The 13,473-nt window shown below is 43.9% G+C and overlaps 1 protein-coding gene across 1 annotated transcript in view; it reads right to left on the bottom strand.

Annotated features, from left to right (window-relative positions):
* The window catches only part of CFTR (CF transmembrane conductance regulator), a 145,848-nt gene that overhangs the window by 87,137 nt on the left and 45,238 nt on the right, over nt 1-13,473 (bottom strand). The window contains exons 4-5 of the mRNA XM_061640065.1: nt 5,363-5,578; nt 2,182-2,271 (exon numbers count right to left, since the gene is read on the bottom strand). Coding sequence (XP_061496049.1) covers nt 2,182-2,271; nt 5,363-5,578 — 306 coding nt within the window. The remainder of the gene's footprint in view (nt 1-2,181; nt 2,272-5,362; nt 5,579-13,473) is intronic.

The raw sequence follows: 13,473 nt of genomic DNA, 5'->3' as shown, positions 1-13,473 counted from the left end.
GTATGTACCTACCACTGGTCAAACTTGCCCCACAGGGAAGTGGGGGAGATGAAGATCTGGCCCACTTTATAGGGACTATTCTTCCACTGGAGCACCTTCTCCAAGGCTAGACACAGATAACACATACAAACCTATTATGTCTGGCCCTGAGCTCTGGTCAGAGCAGAGTTCAGAGTGGCTGTTACATAGCCACCAGACCAACCCACTGTCTGAATGAGAACTGAATACAAATAGCATGGCAGGCTCAACTGGCAGCCTTGATAGGACCCTATATGCAGCAACTTCTCTTCCCTATATGAATGAATGGTATGCTCTCAAAAATATCACTGGACGGTGTCCTGGTGGATCTGCAGTAAGAAACAAGGTTTTTGTCTCATCTGAATTGTAACCCTGATACTACCACATCTCCTTTGTTCCATAAAACTCATCAATATGACAGAGAATGGAGTCAAACTCTATTTCCACCATATATTCTGTTTCTTATATATTTAATATGCTTATGTATTTTGATTATTGTATTTGTACTCCCATTGTAAATTCCTTCAGGACTTTCTGTAGCAAGAAGCAACATATAAATTGAATAATGCTAACCTAACCTTAGGGCATATTTGGATTTAACTTCTCAAACAGCAATAGTTTTCTTCAGCAGTACAGTGAGGAATAAACTACTGTTGTACCTCTTTGTTTTGTCCTCAGTGTGTGTGTAGTGGCAGTGGTGCTGCATGGATTGGATCACCCAATGGTAAAATGTGGCAGTGAGGTTGGGGAGCTTTGGGTTAGCAATGACACCTTGCAGGTGACAGCAGGATGCCACTGCTGCCAATCTGGAGTTTCCTCAACCTTGCTATTAACCCCTTGCAATAAGCAAGGCAGGATGGAGGCTTCTGGCTTTCAAACAGGCATTCTGTCCTGTCAGGGCTAGCCTAAGGTATTTTGCTACCTGAAGCTCCCCTCCCCCCACCCAAGTTTTACATAAAGAAGCCAATTGGACTGGCAGCTGAATCTTAATTCAGTGCTGATACTGGATAGTGTTCTCCACCCCACTTGAAACAGCAGCTTAGTTTAAGTGGGCCACAACATGCTGTCTAGCATACATAGCTCTGCCACCTGAAGCAGTTACTGTCTAATGATGGGACCAGCCCTGTTTCCAATTATTTGGAGGAGGACAGAATTAGGCATACTGTACTCCTGAGCAGTTCTTACTCTCACTTTCAAACATCCCAAGGGAAACAACAGTAAACTAACTGCTATGTCCTTCAGCAGTAATTAACTACTGCTAGTCAAGAGCCAAACTTATATTGATAGAAGCACATATAGCAGTTGTTTTAGCAATAAATCAGCAGTACACTGCCAACCAAACACACCCATAGTCTAGCTAGAGTGTCAAGGAATTTTGAGAAAAGACTATGCCAAAGAAGATAACTGGTTGGCAGCTGGGTATTACATATACTACTTTCAGTTTTTTAAAAATGTTTTATAAGCTACATCAAATATTGGGGTGGTGGAACATAAACATTTTAAACAAATAATCAATCTTGATCCAGAAGAGCCAGGATGTTGAGACAAAAACAAGCAGTATGTGACTAACATCTCTGTGTTAGCATACCAAATATTGTGCTCAGTAATATTGTGGCAAATTCAGAAGTGCAGGGTCCCTTTATGATAATCACAGCCACACACACCCTTTTTTGCTGCTGAGTTGTGAATGAAATCCTTGTTAATGCCTTCTCTCACAACAACAGACGTCCCTATGAGCCAATAAGTATGAAAGAGGAGAGTATTAGCTACCGAAAAGTGTCTTCTCAGTGGCTGACTTACCACCTTTTACTTTGATTGCCTGCAATCAGCAGGAAAGGAGAAGGAAGCATGTTAGAAGACTCTTCTCAGTGACTAATTGGCTCATAGGATGCTGGAGACTTAGGGACCACTCTGGGGCCCTGCTCCCAAAAAAGTAAGGTGTCTAAGGTCCCAAGATCCTGGACAACTACACCCCTGATTGTGGCATTTATCTTCTTTTTTTGTAATTAGCTCAAGCCACACAATTCAGTAGAATTATTCACTGCAGCCAGTTAACTTTGGCTCTAGTGATTCTAAGTGCTATAGAATGGTTTGTAATCTAGAAATATCCATCCTCTTACAAAGAAATGCAATAAACGAGTGTTTATATTAGTGGCTACATACTTCATCAAATTTGTTCAGATTGTTCGAAAGGAGGCTAACAAGTTGTCCCGTACTTATTTTATCAAGGACTCTGCTTGACAATTTTAAGGTCTGTAAAAACAAAAACAAAAAAGCAATTTAAAAACACATCAAGCAATCAGATGAAGTAACACAGATATTATAATGTTAAATAGCTGTTATCAGCTAGATGTTAGTTAATGTCAATGGAATATTACTTTCTACACAAGAAAAATATTAACGTGTGATCCTATGTCTATTTACTCAAAAGACCCACAGTATTCAATGAGGCTTACTCTCTAATAATTGTTTTATGATTGCAGCTAAAGTCTGTTTTATCTATCACACTCTATTTTGATACATTCATTACATCGCTATGCAAATATTGACCTTTTTCATTGCATCTACTGCTATTTCCTATTTCACATTTACACAAGGCAAGATGCTGCCTTTTTCACACATACTGAGCTGAATTAGATGTAACAACTAAACCATGCTTTGACTGCCAGGTCTAAGCCTCAGACTCCTAAGCATTTTTCTTCCTGTGCACACTCTGATTCCTTCCCTTACCTCCAGTTTCAGGAAACCACCACTGTTTGCCATTACATCTAAATTGGCAAACTACAGTTTGCACTAGCTCTCCAGACCAAAACTGGAAACACACTTCAAACCATGGTTTCCCATTCTGGTTTTGAGGGCAAGCACAAACCAGTTTGCTGATTTCAATGTAATAAAAAACATTGGTTTGGGCCTGCAGCCAAGACATGGGAAAGGAATCAAACACAATGGTAGCACACCTGCTGCCAGTGGTACTACTGGGAGATATACTGTATTTGGGGAAAATGTCATAACTCAGAGCATCTGCTTTGCATATAGAAGGTCTCAGGTTCAATTCCCAGAATCTCCAGATAGGCTTGGGAGAGAACCATGACTGAATCCTATAGAGCCACTGCCATTTGGTACTGAGGTAAATGGACCAATGGTCTGACATGGTATAAGGCAGCTTCCTATATTGGGAGGAGGATCAATTTGGGGCAGTAGTCATCTTAGGTAACTTGTGCCACTTCCTTGACCAATCACAGGCAGCATACAGGTAACAAGGGCTCCAATGTGGACCATAAGTGAACTATCCACAGAACCCCAAGCCCCATATGGGCCAACCAAAGTATGTGCATTCATCCCAATGCCTCAGTAACAGACCAGTAAGTAGCTGAAGTAATAACACAAATGTATGGCAGTGAAACAAGCAACCAAAAAAAAAGTTTTTTGCTTATGATAAAGGCGAAAACCCTGGAACCAAATGGCTGATGAGGGTTGCCAATAAAATTTCTTCTCAGCTCTGTCAATCTGCAACTAGTGAATGCTTTTATCAAAGGGAACAGGAAGTAAATAATATCAGAAGGCAGGTAAGCAGCCATCATTTCCCCAGCATCAGGCATTTATGCAGGACTGGAGATGTGAAGACCCAGGGGGGAAAAACTGGGGGGAAATTCCAAAGCTCTTCTTTTCTGAAAAATTGGGAAACCTCAAAAATTTTGGATTATGAAATATTTTCTTTTAGAATGATGAATAAAATGTTTAAGACAATATGTTTCGATATGTACTCCCCCCAAATGATTTCAACAACCAATTAACAGGAAGACTTTTAAAGAAGATTACATGCAAAATCAGATCATTTCACTTCCTGTACAATGAGCAGCAAGTCCTGAGTTGTGCACTAAGAGTACAATTCTCAAATACAAGAACAAGATGCATTTCTGTCTCTAGGAAGCACTGCCATTAACACAAGAGAAGGAAGGATTGAGTGCCTTCTTTCTTGGGGGCTTTCTCTTGTTGGCATAGCTGTTTGATCTATTTCTGTCCTCTTGACCAGGCCTCAAAGGAATGGGAGTGGGAAAAAGTACAGAGCAATCCAAACAAGCAGAAACTGATAGAGAAAATAAGATTTATTGAATTTCATGTAGTATTCATTGAGTCTTGGTTTCCCCCTCTTTTTCTCAAGTCTTTTTATGGAAATTAGTGTTTTAAGTCTGCTTGACAATCTGGAGGACTGGAGGAGACATAAACGTACAATAATTTTCAGAATACATCATTGTTGCACTTTTTAAAAGATGTTTTTAGATATTTTATTGCTTGTGTGTTTGCCACTTTTGGCTCCTTTGGGAGGAAGGACGGGATGTAAATTTAATAAATAAATGCGTAAATAAATATAATGTTGATGGGTTCTTATGTTTATATTGTTTTTTTGTCTGCTGCTCATAAACTAACAAAACCAAAGAGATGTTAGGTTTCTTTAAGTTCAGCAGTTTATAGCTCCATTTGTAGCAAAAGTTTTAAAAAATTAAAAGTAATTTCAATTTGTTGTTATTGTCTGAATAAATTGTACTTTAATATACCAAACGTGATAATTTTATGGGCGAACCAAGTTATACATAATACATTTTATGCTCCTAAAGTAACAAAGTGACTTTCAATCTGTAAAGGGTACTAAAATAAAGTATTGTATATTTTTACATTTTCCCCAAAATTTCTGGGTATTTTTCTGGGGGGGGGGAATGGGAAAAGACTGTTTTTTTCCATGGTTTCAAAATTTCTGGAAATTTTACATCTCTATGCAGGACCCCTGGCTGAAGAAGGGACAAGTTTGCTCAAAGAAAGCCAGGGCGATAATCAGTGTGTGTAACAAGAGGAGGAAGTGTATCACCTATTGTTATGTGAACCATCCAGCCGCATTTTGTTAATTATGATACACTGAAAATCTGTACAACAGAATTTCTCACATTTGTAATAATATATGAAAATTAAAATCTAACGTAATGGAACCACAAAAGAATGTTCCACAAATAGAGGGTTGGTTTCCAGGTCAAATGATGTATTATTTATTTATTTTTCTCAGCTTGTTTACCTCTTTTCCAATTAGGGTCCACAAACTGGTGAACAATAAATAATAAAAATCATAACATCTAAAAACAAAAAACAAAGTAACATATTAAAAACAAAAATGAAAGCCTAAAAAGAAACCCTACACCTACATTGCACAGCAGCCAAACATTTTAAAAAGACCAACCAGAAAGATGTTCCTTTGCATCTTTCCACAATACCAACATGGAGCAACTGTTACAATACAAATCCCCCATGGTTTTAATTGTACTTATGGCTCATTTAAACAAAATTAAAAACCTACCTTTTTATAAATTAAGCTAAACATCGCTATCCGGATTTGCATTCCGATGTGATGGAGGCCAAATATAGCTGGATGAAGCAGCAACATCCGCACAACAAAGAGAAGGCAGAGTCCGATGGCTAAATAGTAAGCTATCGATCGTTCATGTGAATTGGACGGATCATAGGAAGCAATTATTCTCCCCAGTAAAAGGGGCTGCACAGATTTAGTAACTTCCTGCAGAAAGGAAAAAAGTGAAACATTTCTATCAACAAAACTTTAAAATCCACTGACACTTTTATATTAGTATTTGTATTAAACTAAGAATCTCATTCAATATAGGTTGCACTCAGTACATTAGGATTAAACCTTGTTACAACACTTTATAAAGAACCTTGCTTCTAATTAACAAATGAATGGGAATCCCTGACCCAAATTCCTCCCCCTGCCAAATCTTTTAAACTCAACAAAAACAATGATGTGTAAGTTAATTCTACTAAGGATATATGTTTGCTCTTTATAACGTTCTTGTGGTTTACAGTTCTTTTTCATTCAATTTTTTTACTTTACCTTTGTGTATATATGGTCCTGGGCTAGACTTGCCTGGCGGCTGCTGGGGAAGTGTTGACGAGCAGACCTGCATGTGCCACACAGCCTGCTCTGAGCCACTAAGGTAGCCTGTTATCTTGGGTATGGTGGAGGCAGCCAGAGTTGTTCAAATAAAGTTCAACTGGCCAGCCCAGTTAGCATCTCTATGTGAAGCTGGGGAACAGATGGGGGAGTGTTTGCTAATTTATGCTTTGCCTCAGGCAACAAAAGGAGCTTTTTCCCCATTGCACATAGCTGTTGTGTCCCAGGCGAAGAGAGAATTAGATCAGGGACGGGAGTCAGATGAGGATGCAGCTCCTTGGGGAGCTGAAGGAAGGGAAATGAGTGGGGAAGGATCTGGCAGTCCCCAAACTCCCCTGCCCGGCACTTCCACTGAGGAATCTCCTGCCCCACCTGCGAGTCCAAAGCCCAAGCAGTTGGGAAGCGACTCTCCACCCGCGCCATCTATTCCCGAGCAGGAATCCCTGCTAGGCACTTCAAATGCTTCCCAGCCAATCAGCATCCCACTTCCACAGACCACACTGTCACGTTGTGAAGCCCCACTGTCAGATGGGTCATCGGAGACTCTCCCCCCATGCCCTGCGCAAGGAGATGTGAGAAGAGGGTGGAACTCAGGCAGAGCCACTGTTTATGAGCCAGAACCTTCCCTACTTAAGCCAGTGTCTCCCGAGGCACAAGTGCTGAGTCATCTTTCCCCAAACACTGCAGAGACTGCTTAGCTAGGATAGTTAGGGAAAGTAGTGAGTCAGAGTAGACAGGTATATGAAGTGCACCACTTTGGATGTATCCATAACTTTAATAAAAAAAGAAAAAGACATCACTTTGCCTCAGTCTGAATCTGCCACCTCTGGGCTGGACAGCTTGACTCAGCCACCACCTCCCTTCGCCAACACTCCCAGGACAGAACCCATGGAGGCCAGCGGCAGTGCAGAAGGGGGTCTTCAGAGAACAGTCAAAGCCCTGTACGCAGAAGTCCAGAACCTCCATGTACAAACCCAGAATCTCTGACTCAAGAATCAAAATCTCTGAGCCTTGTTTAACCAAGCTGCCCCAGGGGGTGCGGCTCAAGCGGCCGTGCCACTCGCCCATGTCAAGACGCCAGTGGGCTTGCCTCCTCGTTACAGTGACCAGAGTGGCCAGTTTGCCACATCCCTTGCCCAGTGTGAACTGTACATGCGAGTGTGCCAAGCTGAATTCCCAAATAATGACGTGAATGTGGCTGTTGTCATCAGTCTCTTGGAAGGGGAAGCTGCCAAATGGGCTACTCCATTTTTGGTGTGGAACGATTCCTTCCTGACCCAGTACACCACATTTGTCAGTGAGATGTTTTGTAATCCTCAGCAGAAAGAGACTATGTCCTGGCAGTTGGGAACCCTAAAGCAGGGGAAAAGCTTTGTGGGGGTGTACACTAATACGTTTTGTGTTCTAGTTCAAGAGGTGGATTACAATGACTTTGCCTTGATGTATTTCTATTGGAATGGACTTAGCGCAGAGGTGCTGGAAAAGCTGGTGCATGCCTTCCTGCCGAGCAGTCTCGCAGAGTTCATCCAGTTATGTCTGCAGATAGATAGCTGGCTTGAAGGTCGATGCTTGGAGAGCAAGGCCGAGGTCCCACAGTCCCAGGCTTCCATACCACTCCCCCATGCCCATTTCACCCCTAGCATGGCAACTTCAACTCCGTCAGGGTTGCAGCCCATTCAAATTGGAGGGGCGAGACCACACTTGTCAGAGGAGGAGAAGGAAAAGCTCAGGAGGGAGGGGCTATGTCTGTACTGTGAGAAAGGGGGGCATCTAGCCTGGGGGTGCCCCTCCAAAGGAGAACGAGCTTCGGTGCAGGAAAACTCCAAATCCCAACTCTTGTAGAGGCCAAAGAGTTGGGAGTGAAGCAAACCCAGCAGCCTCGCCACTAGCCCCTTCCGTTGCAGCCAGCACTCCACCTGCCAGGCCAGTTGTTTCTGCCTTCAGGACAAAGCCTCCAAGTCCGTGCCATGATTGATTCTGGGGTGTCCTCGAGTTTTATGGACTGGGGCTTTGCCAAGGAGCATAGAGTGCCCACTCAGACACTAAAAAAGCCCTTGTCTGTTGATGGGTGGTCCTTAAAGTCGGGAACTGTTACTAAGGCTACAGAGATGCTGAGAATGGAAATTCTGGGACATGTGGAAAGCCTGTCATTCTATGTGGTCGCCCTGCACCACTTTCCAGTGGTGTTGGGAATGCCCTGGCTGGTTCAGCACAACCCCACCATTTTCTGGAATGAAGCAGTGGTAGTGCTTACCTCGGGTTATTGTCATCAGTACTGCCAACTGCGGAAGGAGTCTTACCCCACCATCTTGGCCGGAACTGCACTGCAGGAGGGAGCCATTTTGCCTGAAAAGTATGAGGAGTACCAGGACGTCTTTGACAAAAATGAAGCCGGCTAGTTGCCCCCCCCACCGCCCCTATGACTGTGCCATAAACCTGATGCCAGGGGTGCTTATCCCTTTGGGATGGATCTATTCCTTGTCTGAACCAGAGTTGGCGGCACTAAGGGAATTTCTGGAGACCAATCTAAAAAGGGGCTTCATTCGGCCGACTCGAACACCTGCTGGGTCCCAGTAAGACGCTTTCTTCTTCAGCCCTAATCTCAGCTCCCTTAGCTTACAACTTGTAATCCTTCAATTCCTATCTGCCTTCTGGCAATAGAGACGGCAGGATGCTTAAAGACTTGGCGACCAGCCCAACATTGTAAATATTACTTCAAAGCTTAAGGGTAGCAGCAATTAAGATAACAACCTGACTCCCTCCACAGAGCGTATGCTAAAGGAGCAGGAGAAATAGGACATCAAAGCGAAATTCTTATGTCCCTGCTACATGACCCCTGAATAATCGAAACAAATCAACCACAGAGACCTTTGCAACATAACATATAAGAGTATGAGAGTACTCATATATCTCCAGCTAAACTTAGATACCAAAAGAACTGAACAGTGATATCGGCGTCCATTTTAAGGCTCATCCTGGCGATTACATAATGATTTTTACGAGAAAAAAATGTCAGGAGCTAGGTATCTCCTTGGGGTAAGGGAAACCCCCCCTGAACCATCTCAACTATCTCAAGCTACGATAACTCAATTCTTCCCACCAAATTCTACTATTCACTATCCCCAGCCTTTATCAACTAACAATGCAAACGAGGACCTCCAGCCGCTATTCCAACATGATTGGTCATTAGACCTTCAACTAACAATCAAGCCACCTAAGGAGGATAATCATAGTAAAAGCCTGGCTGAAGAATTACAGGATGCAGGCTTTAATTGCAATCTAACTCTGAGGGATGAGGAGATTCCTTCAGAAATACTAACCATAGACGATATAAATGAATCACAAGAACTTAGGTGTGCCCATTCAGAGAATCAGTCCACAAATAAATCTTCAACACAGCAGAGTATGACAGGACTGAACCTGCCGTCGTTAGGCTGGGGAATAGCTGTTACCGAAGAACTGAGCTTGATAAAAGCCTATCTAGCTGAAACGAATAGTCTACTCACTACTCTGATTAAGTCTTTGGGGCCGCTTCTGATGGAGAAACTAAATCCCCCTGATTCCACCTCTGCTACCCAAGCTACTCAAGAATGCTCGACACGGAAGCCAGAACTGAAAGCAAAAAATGGTACGTCTTTGCAATGGGTTTACCAGAGGGCTAACAAAATGAAGAAACCAAAGAATATAAAGAATTTTAAACCTGTTTTAACAAAGAAAATGAATTTTAACCCCTTATTTAAGCTATTGAACGCACCAACTAAAACTCAGCTAACTCCCATGCAAGCTTGCAAAACAAAAATACCCTCAATAACCAGCCCTTAACATTTAAACAAGTTAAGTCCCTTGTTGGAGAAATCTAAATCTTTAACAGAGCCCAGCACAGAAACGTCAGAGAATGGATCCAGGATTTCAGATATCAATAAATCGACCGATGCCCACCTACTTCCGGACAGATTCTGCAACGCCTCCAATTGGAACTTGCAATTGGCGAGAGACAAATTAGCAGTAACATTCTCATCTACGCAATTGGAGCAGAGATTGCCTATATGGATAAAACAACATTTTGAATCCTGCCTTAGACTTTATTCTCCGAACATTCCATACAAGAACTGCGTTAAGCATGTGTCTTATCTCTATCCACAATTTCCCGAAAGACGTGTCATTCTCACCTTCCAATCGATACTTATCGCTGAACGGATTTACAAAATTAGGGAAGACCTCTATACCCATGGTATTCGGATCCATCGCTATTTTGTAAATAAGGCTCCATTTAATTCACTGCTTAACCGTTCCCTCCTGCAAGCAAGGGAAGAAAGATCTCGGCCCCAGACACCCCCTATTAGTCAGAATAGCCAGGAGCTCCTCATTCGGACTAACCCCCCGGTCCAATGCCAACTTCAACCTCACTGGCAGGAGGTCCTAGATCATGAAGAGCTCCTCCTTATGGAATCTTATGACCGTCTACCTAAACCAGATCAGGAAGGAATTATTAAGAGGTTGGTTTATCTTATCCAAAGCTTAACAAAGCGATGCTCCAAATCAAACAGAGCTGATTCCCCTCAAGCCCTCCCTTTAGTTTCAGATAATTTTAATAAATCTCCGTCTAGAATTATGACAAACCAATCCCTTTCACACAGTTTGCTATCAAGCAATATTAATAGCCCCCTAACTCCAGATAAAGGAAGTGAGGTACTTAGACCCCAACATTATGATCTGATTCCGGGCGTAGCCAAACCATCAACTATCTCTTCTTGGCTTGAGATGCGCTACGTGCAACCCGAAGAATTGGGCTCTCCGATCATAAGTCGGAAAATAAAACCAAATTCCTCCCTCAGAACAACACAAGTTCCTGGAGTAATTTCTAATGTCAGTACTCTATACCCAGAAATACATATTATTGTTCCATGTCCATGACCTCAGCCAAAAGTAATAACCAAAACAAATAGTCCAATGCCCAATCCCAACCCTCGGGCAGGCTTTAATCCATCCCGTGTCACGTTGGCCTATTTCAAAGCTGTAGTCTATCTAGCCTGCGAATTATTTTCACTCTGATTTCTGTATATAGTACAAAACATTAACCATGTATTTTATTATTTTCCCTTGTATTTTCCCTTGTATTATGGGTCTTTGACCGCAAATAAAAGTGATAGAGATAGGCTGCTGTTTGTTAAGAAAAAGAACAGGGAGCTACATCCATGTAACAAGTACCGCAAGTTGAACAAGATCACAATCCAAAAGCTGCCCCTTGCCGCTCACCTCTGAGATGCTGGAGTGACTGCGGTCGGCCAATATCTATAACAAGTTGGATTTGAGGGGAACTTACAGTCTTGTGCAAGTCAAGGAGGGGGATGACTGGAAGACTGCATTCAAGACTCAATATGGACACTATGAGTATGTGGTCATGTCATTTGAGCTATCTAATAGTTCTGGGGTCTTCCAGAGTTTTATGAATGACATTTTTAGGGACTATTTAGACCATTTCATGATCGTGTATTTAGATGATATCCTCATTTACTCGGACTCCCCCGCTCGGCATGAAGAGCATGTGTGGGCAGTGCTGCAACGCCTCAGAGAACATCACCTCTGTGCCAAGCTGGAGAAGTGTGGTTTTGATCTAACCACATTGGACTTTTTGGGACACCGCATTTCCCCCACAGGAATCGAGATGGACCCAGGCAAGGTCCACAACATTCTCATGTGGCAGCCTCCCAAAACAAAGCTGGGATTCGCTAACTACTACCATCGGTTCATTGAGAATTACTCCAACAAAACTGTGCCGCTCATGGACTGTCTGAAGGGTTCAAGTCCCTTTCACTGGACAGAAGCCGCACAAAGAGCCTTTGAGGAGTTGAAAGTCCTGTTCGCCTCTGAGTCATACTGTAGCACACGGATCCTACACGCCCTTTCGTGGTGGAGACAGATGCGTCAGACGTAGCCATTGGAGCAGTGCTTTTGCAACCAGCCCAGAGGGGGAGGTCTGAGGCCGTGTGCATACTTCTCACATAAGTTAACAAGTTCCGAGAAAAACTATACCATTTGGGAAAAAGAGTTGTTGGCAATCTGCTTTTGAAATGTGGCAGCATCACTTGGAAGGAGTGCAGCATGAGATAGAGGTTCACACAGATCATCAGAATTTGGAAAGTCTCCACACCGCATGGATGTTGAACCAGAGACAAGTGCGTTGGGCTCAATTCTTCACTCGCTTTCACTTCAAAATCCATTACATTCCACAAGCGCAGAATAAACTGGCAGATGCACTGTCCCTCAAGCTGGAGTATCTGGAGAATCAAACCCTGAGACTGCCGCAACTCATTATACCCCTCGAGATGGTGACAATGGCATGTTAGGACTCCTGGTTTGAGGAATTGTGCTCGGCGCAGGAACTAGATCCTTTTGCCAGAGAGAAGCAGCTGGAACTCGAGGGGCAGCCTCCTGGAAGCGCTGCTAACTTCACGCTAAGAGGAGGGGTGTTGCATCATTATGCAGATACGTATGTGCCCCCAGGAGACTTGAGGGCCAAAGTCCTACATCAGGGTCATGATTCTCTTACTGCTGGACACTTTGGAGTTTTTAAAACCTTGCAGGCTATTACAAGGGAGTTTTGGTGGCCACGGATGAAACGTGAGGTGGAGCGTTACGTCCAGTCCTGCCCCACTTGTGCCAGAGCCAAACACGGGGCAGGGCAGCCGACAGGACTCTTACAATCACTCCCTATGCCCAAGGGACCCTGACAAATGGTGACCATGGATTTCATCACTGACCTCCCCACCTCCTGGAGGAAAATGACAGTTTTGATTGTCATGGATGCTTTTACTAAAATGGCTCATTTCATTCCTTGGTCAGGGCTCCCAAACACATGGGAGGGGGCTCAACCAGAGCTGCCCCTAGGCACCGGGACAGTTGCCCCAGGCCCTGTGCTTTGGGGGCCCCCGTGTGTGCCACGCTTGGCGATCTGCGCCCCCGCTCCCCACCTCAAACAAATAAACAAAAAGGCAAGCATGGCAGAGCTGCCTGGAAAAAACACCTCCCATCAGCTCCCACGGAGGCCCTCCCTCTGGCATCACGCCGCTTCCCCTCTTCTGCAGTCACATGCACGGGGATTTCCCCTGCTCTCTCTTCACTGGTGACACGCAGCATTCCGGCAGCCAATGGGTGTAGAGGGCCCCCCCTGCAGCGGAGCGCAGCAGAAAGACGCCGTCGGATCCTTCGCAGAGGAAGGGTGGGCAGGCAGGCAGGCATGGCCCTAAACAGCGGGGGGAACCCCTTTGAGAACGACCCGGGGAACCCCTTCCAGGTGCATCCTTCCCACTCCGTGTGACGCTTGTTCCAGGGTAAAATGGAGGCTTACCCCGGTCTCTGATGCATACCGAAGTAACATGGGTTGTTCTTTGTTTGGACATTAAACTCTGCTTCCTGCAACCCATCTCCTGCCCATCTTTTTACGATGCCTGTGCCTGCCCTCACTTCTTAGTTCACCTTGGTTTTAAGCAGAGAGGTTCAGC

The sequence above is a fragment of the Rhineura floridana genome, chromosome 8 (genome assembly GCF_030035675.1).
Source record: "Rhineura floridana isolate rRhiFlo1 chromosome 8, rRhiFlo1.hap2, whole genome shotgun sequence".
Lineage (NCBI taxonomy): Eukaryota > Metazoa > Chordata > Lepidosauria > Squamata > Rhineuridae > Rhineura > Rhineura floridana.
This window is presented reverse-complemented; position numbering and strand designations above follow the sequence as displayed.